Raw genomic sequence first — 18705 nt, forward strand, 5'->3', positions numbered from 1 at the left:
AGTGAATTTCTTAGGAAATTAGATACTGCATTGTGAAGTTCTCCAAGGTTTGGAGGATATTAGAAACACTTACAGTCCATACTGTAGTATAGATTCTGAGTACCCAAAGGACAATAATTTTTCAAATTCTCAGAGTATAAAGCTAAAAACTACATTTTAAGGGAGAATTCAAGAGTAGTAGGATAGAGAGTAGGTGCACTGGAAGGAAGAAATATGTTTAATTTAGACTCTCCTTTTCCAAAACAGAAAGGGAAATAGCAACCAAATAACACCACAGAGTGTCTGTTTTTGGTGTGTGTGTGTGTGTGTGTGTAAGAATGCCAGATAAAGAGGTTTTATTTAAATCCTCATGGGCAACATGAGCAACAATTCTGATTGTTTTTACCTCACTCTGGTTCTGTCACGCAAAGGAATGAGTAACAGTGACATCTAGTGGCCTATGGGCATATAGGACGACGGAACTCAAATGCTCAGCGAGCCAGAGAACAAAACCCTGGAAGGATGGAAGCTGCTGAGTTTAAAGTTCCCTGATTTGTGTGGTAACACAACTGTAGTCTAAGGAAATCCTAAATCCCGTCTCCCAGTTAATGATATTATTCTGGGTCAGCAAGCAGCAGTTCCTTAGTATTCTCTGCTGGGGAATGGGGAAATCTGTTGTCAAATCCCAACATCTCCATTTTGAAATTGGAAATGAGGCAATATTGTTGGGATTAAAAACAAGAACAACAAAACAGCATCATCAGTCTGGCTACAAGAGATTAGATCTCTCAGACAGGAGAAAGACAGCTGGCATTTACCCCTCTAAATGCCAAACCTAAACATCTTTCCAAAGATATTAAATTCCATTTTTTGTCTTCTATTTCTCAGCAGACTGTTTTCTCCTGCCTCCAGGAGAGGCCATCTCAGGCCACTCTCTAGCTCTCAAACTCTGGCACTCAGCCCTTTGTTTTAGACTTACCGGCCACCTCTCTGCCCTTCTCTGACTCAGGTGCCAGGCACAGTATCCTTTTGTCTGGTTGCCAGGTCAGTAATTTCTCTTGGCACCTGTCTTTCCCACCTCTTCCTTCCTCCTCCCCCTCAAGCAAGAAATCTAATTCCATGTTGGCAGGCAGAAGGTCAGAAATCTTTGAAAGGCTCACTTCTACCACCCACTCTCAAGTCTCGCCTCTGCTTGTGCTGCCAAATGCCAACCTGCTATTCTCCCTCTTTTCGGCATCTCGGCAATGCAGAGGTTGTCACCTGAATTTTGTCCTCACATCTGCTTCCTTCCCCTGCCTCAGCAGCAGTGCTGTCTATTATTATTAACATCCTGCCACCTCTGTCCCAAAGGCTCAGCACATCCTGTCATCTGTCCCCAGATGGGCAGCCTCTTCAGTTTTTCAACTCTGAGACTTGCCTCCATCAAAGGTTTCTGAAGCCTAGTGGTTGCCCAGAGCATCTGGGGAAAGGAGTGCTGAGGGTCCCTGAAAACCATACAATGGCATCTCTTGAAAAGTGGGCCAAGTTAAAACAAAGGACAGCAGACTAGCGTGAAAGAAAAGACAAAGGACAAATTCACACCCAACCTCCACACAGACAGTTTTATTTCTTTAAACATTTTGAAATGACAGATTCAGGGCTACTTTACAACAGTATTTTAGGAAAATTTTTCTTTATTATCTTGCATGAGTTTTGTCCACGGTGAGAAAAAATTTTTAAATACAAGCACCAGAGATTATGCACTTTTTTCAGTTTTAAAAGGGGACCATGCCAGTGTTTAAATTTGAAACTGCAAGCAGTCTAAAAATTATATTCTATAAAAACAGTGTTTCTAACCTCTTATAAGCACTGTGCTGTATCTATCACTTCTTCTTCCACCAAACAGCCAATTCAGAACTACCTAAAACAGAAGCAATAAGAAAAAGAAAACATTAGAAAAACTGAAGGGAGATAAAAAGACAATTATCATCTATAATACAAATATCCACTGAGCAGAACCTGAAAAAATGACTCCTAAACCTGTAAAACTAGAAAAATTTCCTCTTTTAGCAATCTGGAAAATAAGATGAATAAATCATGAACTGGTAAGAAAAAAATGAAGTTACAGAAAATTCTTGAAAGTGCACTTTGGAGATATTATTACATATATATTGTTCTCTTATATATTTAACATAGTATCAAGACATATTTACAAAATTTTTTGAACTGGAGTGTTACTTGGAGATCATTTCCTCCCATTCCATTCTTTAACATAAAAACAGAAGTCCAAAGATTAAGCATTTCTTTTCAACAGCAAAGCAGGAACCAGAACCTAACTGTTTGATTCATATTCTGGTGTTACATATATCTACCTATGGAGCATTTTTAAATATTAAAAGAGTGCATTTGCATTAAATAAATGAATTATGCCTTACACACGTGTCCATTTCTAAAATAAATTTAACTGTAATCTTGGAATCTAATTATGCTCCACTAAATCAAGGAAGTCACATGATCTACCAAAATTAGACATAGAAGTGGGAGAGAAGGAAAAATCAGCCAGCCCTTAAAAAGTGGAGATGGCATCATATCAGGCAGCATTCTTTCCCAGAGCATTATAAAAAGAAAAACAAAAGAATATCAAAACACACTGAAATGAAGAACCAAGGCCTGGATAGAGTGAAGGTGTCTAGAAGGCTCACACTTAACATTCTGAGGGCTGAAGAGTTGGGCAAAGGGAACTTGCTTTGCTCTCACCATGTTTTATTTGTGTTGCTAAGAAGACGTTCAATTTGAGATGATAGGAAGCTAGTATGTCATCCAGGGCCTAATGCTAAAGAAGAAAGAGTAAGGCATGAACAGGCTTCTGCAAACTGAAAGAACAATGGAAGTTTTCTCCATCTTCCACAGAGTGTGTGATGGATCAATGGTGAGATGAACACAGGGCTTGCCTTATAGCTAAGGCTCTCAAAGGCAACCTTCCTTATTCTGTTAAAAGTGATGCATCTAAATAATTTCCTGACCAAAAAACAAAAAACTCTCTGTTCTTCTAGCAAATTGGCCACAGTTTGGTAGAAGAAGAAAGGACAAGTCCAGTGTACCTGAGTTGAAATCCCAACCCATCATTCCCTAGCTATGTCGCCTTAAGCCAGCACTTAACTTTGTGAACCTCAGTTTCCTTCTTTAAATTGGGGATAATCACATCCCTTTCTTACCTGAAATCCTTATGACTCAAATTCAGAATTATTTTATTTTATAAAGTCATGTAGACATATACTGAATATTGTATAACAGCCCTATGTGTGGGGAATGAGTTAGTAAACAAGCATATTGATAATTTCTTGTATAAATAATATACTAAAAGAGATAAACCAAATTTATTTCTAGTTACAGTTCAGGTCAGGTGTTGTCACCAACTTAATTTTGGCACCAAAATTGCAAAAAGAACTTTCCAATTTGGAGCTTTCTGGATGTTGGAATTGTCAATATGGGACTGAGGGCCTATAATTATATTCATCATAGAGTGATTGTGATGAATAAATGGCATTGGAGGATAGATTTCACATAACACTCTCTGTGATGGATTGTTTATAAATGGCTCTTTATGGAATCCAAGTGCAAACAGGGATTGCCTTTCCCGATCATGAACTCCCTTTCCTAAGATGACCAAGGTCTAGTTGCCAAGTGACCTGACTGGCACAAGTGTGAAGGTGCAAAGATCCCCTGTTTCCTTCCTCCACTCAATATTCTCATCAGATCCAAGATCACAGAGCCTTATGAGAACCAGAGCTGGCCTTTTAGCAGCTTAGGGAAGGGAGAAGTGCGCAACAATTCCTTTTTTTTTTTTAACTCCATATACCTTACTTTACCCCATTCTTCCCACTCTAGGTCCCCAGTGAAGTGAAAAGTGCTTTATTCATTGCTTTACAGTTTTTAAAGCATGTTTGACTGCACTGACTTATTTAATCATTGCACAAACCAATGAGGGCGCAAGTCTTAACCTACTGTTGCAGTTAGTATCAGGATTTAGGCCCCATGCTGTCTGTGTCCCCTCAAGGTGGATGACACCATCCTGGAGCTTCTATGCGTCTTGTCAGGTTCCGCCCAGGGTTCAAGGACAACCTTCTTCTCTCAAAGCTCATGTCCCTTTTTCCAAGCAACCCACTAGTTTCCTGTTTCTACTGAAGTACGCCTCCAATCCTGCCCAGTGACTCATCCAAAACCTCCCACACATCCTCGCCTCAATCCCCCTAGGGATACACCTCTCTAGAATTCTATTACAATGGGTTTTACAATAGAAAATTGCTTTACAGTTTCAGCAGCAACAGCAGCCATTAAGCTACCACAGAGGGCAAGGATTTGTTCTCATATGATTCCTGTGCAGCTTAACAGTAGTCATAGATACAGACAGATATTAAATCTGTCATTTATATACCCAAAAGGACTGCCTCAAGATATAGCTTGATTTGAATCTAAATTCTTATTTTTAAAAACCATATGACACACATGAGAAAGGGAGAAGGGGGGAATAATTTCCCAAGAAAGGCAACTACCCACACAAATACCTTATGTCTTAGACATTATATTTCTAAACATCTTCTTTAAAAGACAATATGTTAGGCAAGAAGTAATAATTTCAAATATTCTAGTAACTAATAACAGGCCTGTTACAGCAGCTAATGCTTTTGTTTAAACTCAGAACTCAGCTATCGTGTGTGTGTGTGTATGTGTATGTGTGTTCCTGTGTGTTTGCACATATGTGTACAAACCTCTTACCTCAGATGAATTTAAAAGCATTAAAGCATAGTCTGTGCCTATGTTGTTTGAAGGTGGATTCAGGGTAGCAAAATTATTCAAGTATCTCCTACCAGAAAAATTATTTTTACTATTACTTTTGGTAATTTAACTATATTCTTAATATTTCATAGGCCATTATTCCAATTTTATATCAAACCACACCTGTGGGCCCATTGTCCTTGCATGTGCTGTGCATGTAGATTCTTTCTCTCACATTATACATTGAGGCTATTGGGCCTCAAAACACCGGGAGATGAGCACTTGGAGAAGTCAAGATGCTGTTGCCATGGGGACAAGATGCTGGTCCTTCTCAATGCAATCAACATGCGTCCTCTTTCAGGAAAACTACTTCCAGTGGAAAGTAAATGAGGTTAAAAATTGAAGCTTTTAGTTTTAAAAGAACAGCTATTTTCTTAACACTTTGTATTTAATAGTGACAGTAGAGGAGGGCAAGCAATGGAGAAATGTTTAGGAAAGCTTGACACACTCCTGACTTTTGTTTGTTTCACTGCCTCGTACTAGGTGAAAGAACAAATTTTGAGTAGTACATGCTGCATTTTTTCAAGTGTGTATCCTGTGTGGTAGACTGAAAAATGGCTATCAATTATTTTTCTTTACCCTTTGCACTTAACTTTGAAACTCTTCCCATCAGAAGTTGGAGTCTATTTCCTCATTCCTTGAATATGAGCTGACATTGTGCCTTGCTATGGCCAAGACAATGTGGTAGAAGTAAGAGTGTGCTAGATCCAGGTCTAGAGATCAAGAGCAGTGCATTGTTCCCCTCTCTTTCTGGGGTACTTACCCAGCTGCCTGGTGAATGAGCCTCAGCTGGTGTGCAGGAAGATGAGAGGCATGTGGCCTAGTAATTTCATAGCCACCCAGACTAACAGTCAGCCAATCCTTGGAAGAAGAGATGCCTAGCCCACTGGCTGCTGATTCTAGACACATGAATAAGCCTGGTGAGACCAGAAAAATTTCTGACCCTCATAATTATGAGCTAAATACACTTGTGTTTTAAACCACTGAAGTTTGGAGTGTAGCAAACTGCTACTGCATAACATACTCTTATTAGTTATTTCTGTAAGTTTTAGAAGACATATTGGTAAATATGCAGCTGGATTCTCAAAACCAAAAGTTAGGTTGGAGTGGCATCAACACCTACTGAAACCCAAGCAGCTAAGTACAGGCATAAACAAATTCCCTTGCCCTCATGCTGACAAGAATGGCCAACAAATAGTTTTCTTTCTTATAGGAATTCAGATGATTTTAACGTCAGACTCTGAAGAGCTAAAAAGAGAAAATTTAACCCAGATAAGCAATTGCTCCCTCCTAATTGCACGCTCTTCCTACTTTGAGGAGAATAAAATCATCTTTGTTCTCCCAAAGGCATATGAGTATACTGCAGTAAATTCTGTGGAGAAGGTATGCACACTTATAGACACACAGGGATGAAGAAGAAAATTCCACTAGTATGTTCACAGCATGAAAATGAGATCACCATCCTCATTTTATTTATTACTGGTAGGTGAACCCCAGTGTAGTGGATAGTAAAGGATTAAAATTAAAATTAGTTGGATTTTAAAATATTTATCTCTAAAGCAGTTTTCCCAGGAACACAAAAGTTTAAATTTTTCTCAAATATGTATGTGCCATCCACACCTCCCTTTGCCTCTGCTGTAGGACATTGGGAGCCATGAGTTGAGATGGAAACCTCACAGACTGGAAGAACCAGAATCCCCGAGTCACACTCATGGAGGAAAGCTGCCCCAAAGTCATCCCACACATGTTTGATGATGTATGAGCAATAACTAAATCTTTGTTGTGTACATTAAAATTTTAAGATGTGTAACCACACACAGCAAAGCCTATTCTAATGAGGTGTTAGAGTATAATCGTATGCTGACGGAAACAAACTCGCAGAAAGAGGGAGGATGTTGATGCAGGATGCGGGGGGTGGATAATTGAAGGACCAAATTCCTTGAGTCAGAGATACAGAGCACAAGCAAAGGGATTACCTTAGATAGCCATGTGAATGATTCATTCATTTTCACAGAGAAGAAGATGGATTAGACAGGCAGGGAAGTTGGTGGATTTGGTGGGAGAGGAATCAGAGAGTTCTTTTTTGGATTGCTACTATTTTGCCCCTAAAGAAAAAAAAAAAGAAGCAGTTCATTGACTGAGGGTGTAAATGGGGAGTGGAAATCTGAGGGCCAAGAAGATGATATAAAACAGGCCTCTTAGAGAAGGGGAGAGTAAATGACTAAAGAAATGTTAAAAATGAGATAAGCCAGCATCATCTGCATGGGTGATGTTTTCCTTTAACCATGCTTAGCTGCTTGGCTGCAGGCACGATGCAAGTGGGGAGCTGGATTTAACCAAGACTGAAGTTTTGCCAGGCAAGTAAAACAGAGAGATAAAGGGCCAGAAAAGCAAAGGTGTATAGAAGGGAGTCATTTTGGTATTAGACAGGGAAATATGAGCTGGGGATGGAAGTTAGAACACAAGGATGCTAGAAGGAAGAGGTTGAGATGGAAATATGGAAAGGGATGGTCAGTAAGTGAGTAAGTGACATGCCAGAAATTGAGGTTTTGGAGGAGAAGTTCAAGTAAAATCAAGAGCTCCCTTATGTTTTATCTCACTGTGTACTCCAAACGTGAGATAAAAGTGTCAAAAGTGAGATAAAACATAAAACATTTTGAAGATGTGGAGACCACAGTGTGAAACGAACTGTCCTTATGTCACCAAGAATGATGACAGAAACCCTGGAGGAGAAAAATACAAAATACAGTAAGTGCTGAAATCTTCCATTCACGTGGAAGGGGGTTGAGTGAAAGGATGATAGATAGCTACAACACAGAAGGGTCTCAGGTGGTCTATCATGTGGCATGTACCTTAAAGGAAATGAGGAGATTTGTGGGCAAAGTGAAGGAAACAAGTAAAAGCAATATTCTGGAAGAAGAAACAGGAAGCAAGGGGTACATTCTCTTGCCTACAAGTCGAAAAGTACATAGCATATAGGAGAAAAAGAGTCACTATTTGAGGGGAAGTTGTGTCCTTAGGAAAAGCCAGATTTCATTTAGCATAAGAAGTTGAAAGTCACCCTAAGAGAAGACAGGACTTCTCAACCTCAAAAGAGGTAGGCAAGTTCATGTGAATGTTTTTGGCAAAACGTCATTTGTCACAGACTGAAATAGTGAAAAACCCATGTGCAATACTCCCATTTCATTCTTACCCTGCTGAGGCCACCAAAAAAAGGTCAAATGAAAAATCACTTCCAGATGTTTTGGACAGAAAATTGTGGCTCCTTTGTCAGCTTCATCTATGGGTGACAGCAGAATCCCCACCAATCAGTATTCAATATAAGTAGGAATAAATAATGAACCTTTGTTTGGTAAGCCCCAGGTTTTTGCGTAGTTTGTATGTGTGTGTGTGCACGCGCATATGTGTCTGTGTGTGTGTGTGTGTGTGTGTGTGTGTGTGTGTGTGTAAGCTCTGTGACTTGCTACCCCCGACACTCTGCCAAGGGTGGAGACAAGGCTGGCAAAGTAGAGATCTTACCAAAATTATTATTATTTTTAAGGACATCTTATAGGACTAATGTTCCTTACAACACATGCTGGAAAATTCAGGTTTAGAAAACATGTTGGATTAAGCTTCTGTGTGATTTGAGATCTGTAAACCTTAGAGATTCTTAAAAGTGAGAACACATTGGAAACCCACAAAAGATTTGCTTTATGTGTTGAGAAGATAATTTTCCTTGTAGGTGCTGCAAAAAGCTTGATTTTTTCCATTCAAAGAGTGAAGTTCTATAAGCAAAAGACAAACTTCCATTTTACATATAAAACTTTAAGGGAGAAGAGGCGGGGCAAGATGGCGGACTGGTGAGCTGTATGTTTTAGTTACTCCTCCAGGAAAGTAGGTAGAAAGCCAGGAACTGCGTGGACTGGACACCACAGAGCAATCTGACTTTGGGCATACTTCATACAACACTCATGAAAACGTGGAACTGCTGAGATCAGCGAAATCTGTAAGTTTTTGCAGCCAGGGGACCTGCGCCCCTCCCTGCCAGTCTCAGTCCCGCGGGAGGAGGGGCCGTCAGATCCGGGAAGGAGAATGGAGAACTGCAGTGGCAGCCCTTATCAGAAACTCATTCTACTGATCCAAACTCCAACCATAGATAGACTGAGACCAGACACCAGAGAATCTGAGAGCAGCCAGCCCAGCAGAGAGGAGACAGGCATAGAAAAAAACAGTACAGAAAACTCCAAAATAAAAGCGGAGGATTTTGGGAGTTCTGGTGAACATAGACAGGGGAAGGGCAGAGCTCAGGCTCTGAGGCTCATATGCAAATTCCGAAGAAAAGCTGATCTCTCTGCCCTGTAGACCTTTCCTTAATGGCCCTAATTGCTTTGTCTCTTAGCATTTCAATAACCCATTAGATCTGTGAGGAGGGCCCTTTTCTTTTTTTTAATCCTTTTTTCTTTTTGTAAAACAATTATTCTAAGAAGCCCAATACAGAAAGCCTCAAAGACTTGCAATTTGGGCAGGTCAAGACAAGAGCAGAACTAAGAGAGCTCTGAGACAAAAGGCAATAATCCAGTGGCTGAGAAAATTCACTAAACACTACAACTTCCCAAGAAAAGGGGGGTGTCCGCTCACAGCCATCATACTGGCGGACAGGAAACACTCCTGCCCATTGCCAGCCCCACAGCACAGAGCTGCCCCAGACAACCCAGTGTGACGGAAGTGCTTCAAATAACAGGCACACACCACAAAACTGGGTGTGGACATTAGCCTTCCCTGCAACCTCAGCTGATTGTCCAAGAGTTGGGAAGGTGGAGCAGTGTGAATTAACAAAGCCCCATTCAGCCATCATTTCAGCAGACTGGGAGCCTCCCTACACAGCCCAGCAGCCCAGAACCGCCCTGGGGGGACGGCACTCACCTGTGACATAGCACAGTCATCCCTCAACAGAGGACCAGGGGGTGCACGGCCTGGAAGAGGGACCCAATTGCACATCTCAGGAGCCATATGCCAATACCAAGGACTTGTGGGTCAGTGGCAGAGACAAACTGTGGCAGGACTGAACTGAAGGATTAGACTAGTGCAGCAGCTTTACAACTCCAGGATCACCAGGGAAATTTGATTGTTAGAGCCACCCCCCGCCCCGACTGCCCAGAAACATGCCCCATATACAGGGCAGGCAACACCAACTACACACGCAAGCTTGGTACACCAATTGGACCCCACAAGACTCACTCCCCCACTCACCACAAAGGCAAAGCAGAGAACTGGCTTGTGGAGAACAGGTAGCTCGTGGACGCCACCTGCTGGTTAGTTAGAGAAAGTGTACTCCACGAAGCTGTAGATCTGATAAATTAGAGATAAGGACTTCAATTGGTCTACAAATCCTAAAAGAACCCTATCAAGTTCACCAAATGCCAAGAGGCCAAAAACAACAGAAAATTATAAAGCATATGAAAAAACCAGACGATATGGATAACCCAAGCCCAAGCACCCAAATCAAAAGACCAGAAGAGACACAGCATCTAGAGCAGCTACTCAAAGAACTAAAGATGAACAATGAGACCATAGTACGGGATACAAAGGATATCAGGAAGACCCTAGAAGAGCATAAAGAAGACATTGCAAGACTAAATAAAAAAATAGATGATCTTATGGAAATTAAAGAAACTGTTGACCAAATTAAAAAGATTCTGGACACTCATAGTACAAGACTAGAGGAAGTTGAACAACAAATCAGTGACCTGGAAGATGACAGAATGGAAAATGAAAGCATAAAAGAAAGAATGGGGAAAAAAATTGAAAAAATCGAAACAGACCTCAGGGATATGATAGATAATAGAAAACATCCGAATATAAGACTCACTGGTATTCCAGAAGGGGAAGAAAAGGGTAAAGGTCTAGGAAGAGAATTCAAAGAAATTGTTGGGGAAAACTTCCCAAATCTTCTAAACAACATAAATAAACAAATCATAAATGCTCAGCAAACTCAAAATAGAATAAATACAAATAAACCCACTCTGAGACATATTCTGACACACTGTCAAACACGGAAGAGAAGGAGCAAGTTCTGAAAGCAGCAAGAGAAAAGCAATTCACCACATACAAAAGAAACAGCATAAGACTAAGTAGTGACTACTCAGCAGCCACCATGGAGGCGAGAAGGCAGTGGCATGATATATTTAAAATTCTGAGTGAGAAAAATTTCCAACCAAGAATATTTTATCCAGCAAAGCTTTCCTTCAAATTTGAAGGAGAGCTTAAATTTTTCACAGACAAACAAATGCTGAGAGAATTTGCTAACAAGAGACCTGCCCTACTGGAGATACTAAAGGGAGCCCTACAGACAGAGAAACAAAGAAAGGACAGAGAGACTTGGAGAAAGGTTCAGTACTAAAGAGATTCGGTATGGGTACAATAAAGGATATTAATAGAGGGGAAAAATATATATGACAAACATAATCCAAAGGATAAGATGGCTGATTCAAGAAATGCCTTCACGGTTATAACGTTGAATGTAAGTGGATTAAACTCCCCAATTAAAAGATATAGATTCGCAGAATGGATCAAAAAAAATGAACCATCAATATGGTGCATACAAGAGACTCATCTTAGACACAGGGACACAAAGAAATTGAAAGTGAAAGGATGGAAAAAAATATTTCATGCAAGCTACAGCCAAAAGAAAGCAGGTGTAGCAATATTAATCTCAGATAAAATAGACTTTAAATGCAGGTATGTTTTGAGAGACAAAGAAGGCCACCACATACTAATAAAAGGGGCAATTCAACAAGAAGAAATAACAATCATAAATGTCTATGCACCCAGTCAAGGTGCCACAAAATACATGAGAGAAACACTGGCAAAACTAAAGGAAGCAATTGATGTTTCCACAATAATTGTGGGAGACTTCAACACATCACTCTCTCCTATAGATAGATCAACCAGACAGAAGACCAATAAGGAAATTGAAAACCTAAACAATCTGGTAAATGAATTAGATTTAACAGACATACACAGAACATTACATCCCAAATCACCAGGATACACATACTTTTCTAGTGCTCACGGAACTTTCTCCAGAATAGATCATATGCTGGGACATAAAACAAGCCTCAATAAATTTAAAAAGATTGAGATTATTCAAAGCACATTCTCTGACCACAATGGAATACAATTAGACGTCAATAACCATCAGAAACTTAGAAAATTCACAAATACCTGGAGGTTAAACAACACACTCCTAAACAATCAGTGGGTTAAAGAAGAAATAGCAAGATAAATTGCTAAATATATAGAGACAAATGAAAATGAGAACACAACATACCAAAACCTATGGGATGCAGCAAAAGCAGTGCTGAGGGGGAAATTTATAGCACTAAACGCATATATTAAAAAGGAAGAAAGAGCCAAAATCAAAGAACTAATGGATCAACTGAAGAAGCTAGAAAATGAACAGCAAACCAATCCTAAATCAAGTAGAAAAAAAGAAATAACAAGGATTAAAGCAGAAATAAATGACATAGAGAACAAAAAAACAATAGAGAGGATAAATATCACCAGAAGTTGGTTCTTTGAGAAGATCAACAAGATTGACAAGCCCCTAGCTAGACTGACAAAATCAAAAAGAGAGAAGACCCATATAAACAAAATAATGAATGAAAAAGGTGACATAACTGCAGATCCTGAAGAAATTAAAAAAATTATAAGAGGATATTATGAACAACTGCATGGCAACAAACTAGATAATGTAGAGGAAATGGACAATTTCCTGGAAACATATGAACACCCTAGACTGACCAGAGAAGAAATAGAAGACCTCAATCAACCCATCACAAGCAAAGAGATCCAATCAGTCACCGAAAATCTTCCCACAAATAAATGCCCAGGGCCAGATGGCTTCACAGGGGAATTCTACCAAACTTTCCAGAAAGAACTGACACCAATCTTACTCAAACTCTTTCAAAACATTGAAGAAAATGGAACACTACCTAACTCATTTTATGAAGCTAACATCAATCTAATACCAAAACCAGGCAAAGATGTTACAAAAAAGAAAAACTACCGGCCAATCTCCCTAATGAATATAGATGCAAAGATCCTCAACAAAATACTTGCAAATCGAATCCAAAGACACATTAAAAAAATCATACACCATGACCAAGTGGGGTTCATTCCAGGCATGCAAGGATGGTTCAACATAAGAAAATCAATCAATGTATTACAACACATTAAAAATCAGAAAGGGAAAAATCAAATGATCATCTCAATAGATGCTGAAAAAGCACTTGACAAAATCCAACATCCATTTTTGATAAATACACTTCGAAAGGTAGGAATTGAAGGAAACTTCCTCAATATGAAAAAGAGCATATATGAAAAACCCACAGCCAGCATAGTACTCAATGGTGAGAGACTGAAAGCCTTCCCTCTAAGATCAGGAACAAGACAAGGATGCCCGCTGTCACCACTGTTATTCAACATTGTGCTGGAAGTGCTAGCCAGGGCAATCCGGCAAGACAAAGAAATAAAAGGCATCCAAATTGGAAAAGAAGAAGTAAAACTGTCATTGTTTGCAGATGATATGATCTTATATCTAGAAAACCCTGAGAAATCGACGATACAGCTACTAGAGCTAATAAACAAATTTAGCAAAGTACTGGGATACAAGATTAATGCACATAAGTCAGTAATGTTTCTATATGCTAGAAATGAACAAACTGAAGAGACACTCAAGAAAAAGGTACCTTTTTCAATATCAACTAAAAAAATCAAGTACCTAGGAATAAACATAACCAAAGATGTAAAAGACCTATACAAAGAAAACTACATAACTCTACTAAAAGAAATAGAAGGGGACCTTAAAAGATGGAAAAATATTCCATGTTCATGGACAGGAAGGCTAAATGTCATTAAGATGTCAATTCTACCCAAACTCATCTACAGATTCAATGCAATCCCAATCAAAATTCCAACAACCTACTTTGCAGACTTGGAAAAGCTTGTTATCAAATTTATTTGGAAAGGGAAGATGCCTCGAATTGCTAAAGACACTCTAAAAAAGAAAAACGAAGTGGGAGGACTTACACTCCCTGACTTTGAAGCTTATTATAAAGCCACAGTTGCCAAAACAGCATGGTACTGGCACAAAGATAGACATATAGATCAATGGACTCAAATTGAGAATTCAGAGATAGACTCTCAGATCTATGGCCGACTGATCTTTGATAAGGCCCCCAAAGTTACTGAACTGAGTTATAATGGTCTTTTCAACAAATGGGGCTGGGAGAGTTGGATACCCATATCCAAAAGAATGAAAGAGGACCCCTACCTCACACCCTACAGAAAAATTAACTCAAAATGGACCAAAGATCTTAATATAAAAGAAAGTACCATAAAACTCCTAGAAGATAATGTAGGAAAACATCTTCAAGACCTTGTATTTGGCAGCCATTTCCTAGACTTTACACCCAAAGCACAAGCAACAAAAGAAAAAATAGATAAATGGGAACTCCTCAAGCTTAGAAGTTTCTGCACCTCAAAGGAATTTCTCAAAAAGGTAAAGAGGCAGCCAACTCAATGGGAAAAAATTTTTGGAAACCATGTATCTGACAAAAGACTGATATCTTCCATGTATAAAGAAATCCTACAACTCAATGACAATAGTACAGACAGCCCAATTATAAAATGGGCAAAAGATATGAAAAGACAGTTCTCTGAAGAGGAAATACAAATGGCCAAGAAACACATGAAAAAATGTTCAGCTTCACTAGCTATTAGAGAGATGCAAATTAAGACCACAATGAGATACCATCTAACACCGGTTAGAATGGCTGCCATTAAACAAACAGGAAACTACAAATGCTGGAGGGGATGTGGAGAAATTGGAACTCTTATTCATTGTTGGTGGGACTGTATAATGGTTCAGCCACTCTGGAAGTCAGTCTGGCAGTTCCTTAGAAAACTAGATATAGAGTTACCATTCGATCCAGCGATTGCACTTCTCGGTATATACCCGGAAGATCGGAAAGCAGTGACACGAACAGATATCTGCACGCCAATGTTCATAGCAGCATTATTCACAATTGCCAAGAGATGGAAACAACCCAAATGTCCTTCAACAGATGAGTGGATAAATAAAATGTGGTATATACACACGATGGAATACTACACAGCAGTAAGAAGGAACGATCTCGTGAAACATATGACAACATGGATGAACCTTGAAGACATAATGCCGAGCGAAATAAGCCAGGCACAAAAAGAGAAATATTATATGCTACCACTAATGTGAACTTTGAAAAATGTAAAACAAATGGTTTATAATGTAGAATGTAGGGGAACTAGCAATGGAGAGCAATTAAGGAAGGGGGAACGGTGATCCAGGAAGAACAGATAAGCTATTTAACATTCTGGGGATGCCCAGGAATGACTATGGTCTGTTAATTTCTGATGGATATAGTAGGAACAAGTTCACAGAAATGTTGCTATATTAGGTAACTTTCTTGGGGTAAAGTAGGAACAGGTTGGAAGTAAAGCAGTTATCCTAGGTTAGTTGTCTTTTTCTTACTCCCTTGTTATGGTCTCTTTGAAATGTTCTTTTATTGTGTTTGTTTTTTTTTTTTAATTTTTTTTTCTCATACAGTTGATTTAAAAAAGAAAAAAAATTTAAAAAAAAAAAAAAAAAAAAAAAACAAGGAAAAGAATATGTAGTGCCCCCTTGAGGAGCCTGTGGAGAATGCGGGGGTGGTGGCCTACCCCACCACGATGGTTGCTAACATGACCACAGACATGGGGGACTGGTGGTTTGATGGATTGGGCCCTCTACCATAGGTTTTACCCTTGGGAGGACGGTTGCTGTAGGGGAGAGGCTGGGCCTCCCTGTAGTTGGGCCTAGGAGCCTCCTCCCGAATGCCTCTTTGTTGCTCAGATGTGGCCCTCTCTCTCTAGCTAAGCCAACTTGAAAGGTGAAATCACTGCCCTCCCCACTACGTGGGATCGGACACCCAGGGGAGTGAATCTCCCTGGCAACGTGGAATATGACTCCCGGGGAGGAATGTAGACCTGGCATCGTGGGACAGAGAACATCTTCTTGACAAAAAGGGGGATGTGAAAGGAAATGAAATAAGCTTCAGTGGCAGAGAGATTCCAAAGGGAGCCGAGAGGTCACTCTGGTGGGCACTCTTGCGCACAGTTTAGACAACCCTTTTTAGGTTCTGGAGAATTGGGGTAGCTGGTGGTGGATGCCTGGGGCTGTCGGACTGCAGCCCAGAACCCATGAATCTCGAGGACAGTTGTATGAAGGTGTAGCTTGTGGGGGGTGACGGTGGGGTTGGGAGAGCCATGGGGACCACACTCCACTTTGTCTAGTTTATGGATGGATGAGTAGAAAAATGGGGCGAGGAAACAAACAAACAGACAGACAAAGGTACCCAGTGTTCTTTTTTGCTTCGGTTGCTCTTTTTCACTTTAATTATTGTTCTTGTTGTTTTTGTGTGTGTGCTAATGAAGGTGTCAGGGATTGATTTGGGTGATGAATGTACAACTATGTAATGGTACTGTGAACAATCGAATGTACGATTTGTTTTGTATGACTGCGTGGTATGTGAATATATCTCAATAAAATGAAAAAAAAAAAAAAGTTTAAGGGAAATAACTAGGACCAGCAGAGCGCATGGAACCAATTGTTTAAGGCCCAGGCCTCTTGGGTGAGCTATATCGAGGACAGGTAACTTAAGAGAATATAAACAAGAGAGGTGCCAGGTCACACAAAGAAGGGAAGTGCAGAGCATGTAAGTAAAGGAAATGGATGAAGATGAAGCACATTAAGCTAAACTCCCGGAATGGAGGGTTGGGGTGGAAGGAGAGAAGAGAAAAGTGGCAGCACCAGGATGTACCAAAGCAGAGCACGGAAGATGAATTTCCTTCACTGATATCCTTGGGAAAGGAATCACGGAGATACAAAGAATAGAGAAAAAAAAAAAAAAAATTTAAAGCAAGCAGAAAGTTAAAGCCCTCCTAACTTCTATCTTCCTATTCATCAGTACAGAATAAGAGATAGTGGATGAAAAGAGAAACATCATTGGAAATAAGGAGGTTATATGATACAGCAGATGGACCATAAGCTTTGGAGTCAGGCCAAACCTTCTCTAAACCTTGGCTTTGCCACTAACTAGTCAAATACTCTTAACCATTCTGTTCCTCAATCTTCTCATCTATAAAATGTCTATACCAATTTTATTCACTGCTTAGGGCTATTTTAAGCATTAAATTACATAGCAGCTCTAAAGAATAAGCATAGTGTGTGATACATCAAGATTGTTCCACTGAAGAATAATTCTCATTTCCAGAAAGCAAGACTGAAATGTTGAAGTAGACTCAGATGGCATGGAAAATTTACTAACTCTCTATATGAGAAAAGATCACTGGTCTAACTTAAACTCAGCTTTGTGCATTTTCTATGTCATTCAACTTCATGGTAAATCCAGTTAAAAGTTCATCCACAAGGTAAATATCCCCTTCTGCTATAAGTCGAAGAAAAGAAAACTAAAAAGATACTGATGAATGAAGTATGTCTAAATCTCAGGAGACCCTAATGATCATCTAATCATTAGCCTGGAGTCAAGGCAGGGAAAACAATCACTGATTCTGCCTACCTACCCCCCTATCTATGAACAGGAATGCTTACACATATGTGTGTTTCGGAGGCTCTTTAAGTGATTGATGCCTTCCTTCCACAAAAAAGTGCTATTAATGCTACAACAAGACTAGTGTAAAGAAGGAAAACCACCTGTATACATAAGGCTACCATGAACCCTTTCATTAAGGCTTTGCTTTTCTAAGATGAACAAACCCAGCTGGTGAGGTCTTTTAAGGTGAGGTCTATGCCCAGTCTTCCAACTATACCCAACATACAGCACCCATCATAATACCTAACACCTAAGGCTGTGGGAACTGTTGGTTGTCTGGTGAATTTTTTAAAATGGATAATAGTTTGTGGTGTGTATACCTTCCTACAAGTTGTGCTAATCCTTTTACAAAGTCCAACACTACCCCCTTCTATTCCTTTGGTTAAAAACACTTATTGAGAACACTTATGGGCTAAGTCCTGAGAAGGCAAGGGTGAGAAGACACATCCCCTGTTTCAGAAAACTCATATTTGACTGGGAAGGCAAAAATCTTATTGCTACCCAGAAGTTGCCTTGCCAAAGTCTTACTTCTGCTCAATGAGCTCACCTTTTTAAACTGCATCCACAGTAAGTTCTCTATTAAGAGAATTCTAAGTTCTGCTAATTAGCCCCTTAGCCAGAGAACTAAAGAAGCTCTATGTGATCAAAACATTTATGGGATTAAAAATCACTGGGGCTAAATTTTGCTAAAAGATACACACATATGTAAGAGGTAAAATAGTAGTGATATAACCAGATGTGTCCATTCCAGAAAGAGCCAAATGATTAACTGTACTATCTACATCTCATTTTTAGCTGTATAATTCTCACAGAAAGAATTGATTTCTCATAGGACTCTGCTCTCTGTTCTTTGTTTGCAACCTAGACTGGGGCCCCACAGCCCAGTCTTTGAGAAGAGAAAGTCCACATGCATAAGCACATTTTCTGCTTAGTTAGTAAAGCCGATAAACCAAAGTCATCAACATCTTAAAGCAAACTGTTCTTATTATGCCAATTAAATGAATGTTATTTACACAGTCTTATTAAGAACCAATAAAATACCAAAAATAGACCATACCATTCATAGATAACATTTCATTTCAGTCAAATTCATAAAGTTTACTCACTTGCTACAGATCAGTTGTTCATAAAGTTTACCATCAATTTCTAGTTCTATATGAGCAATGTTGAAAAGGTGGTAAACCTAGAATCTAACAAAGGCAGTTAGCCCCATTCTTTCTTTTCATTATTATAAATA

The 18705-nt window shown here is 39.5% G+C and overlaps 1 protein-coding gene across 1 annotated transcript in view; it reads right to left on the minus strand.

Moving 5' to 3' along the window:
* The window catches only part of LOC119515629 (basic proline-rich protein-like), a 575210-nt gene that overhangs the window by 55250 nt on the left and 501255 nt on the right, over nt 1-18705 (minus strand). The window contains exon 4 of the mRNA XM_037811751.1: nt 1816-1879. Within this exon, the coding sequence (XP_037667679.1) occupies nt 1816-1879 (64 nt within the window). The remainder of the gene's footprint in view (nt 1-1815; nt 1880-18705) is intronic.

This window comes from Choloepus didactylus, chromosome 1, assembly GCF_015220235.1.
Source record: "Choloepus didactylus isolate mChoDid1 chromosome 1, mChoDid1.pri, whole genome shotgun sequence".
Taxonomy (NCBI): Eukaryota; Metazoa; Chordata; class Mammalia; order Pilosa; family Megalonychidae; genus Choloepus; species Choloepus didactylus.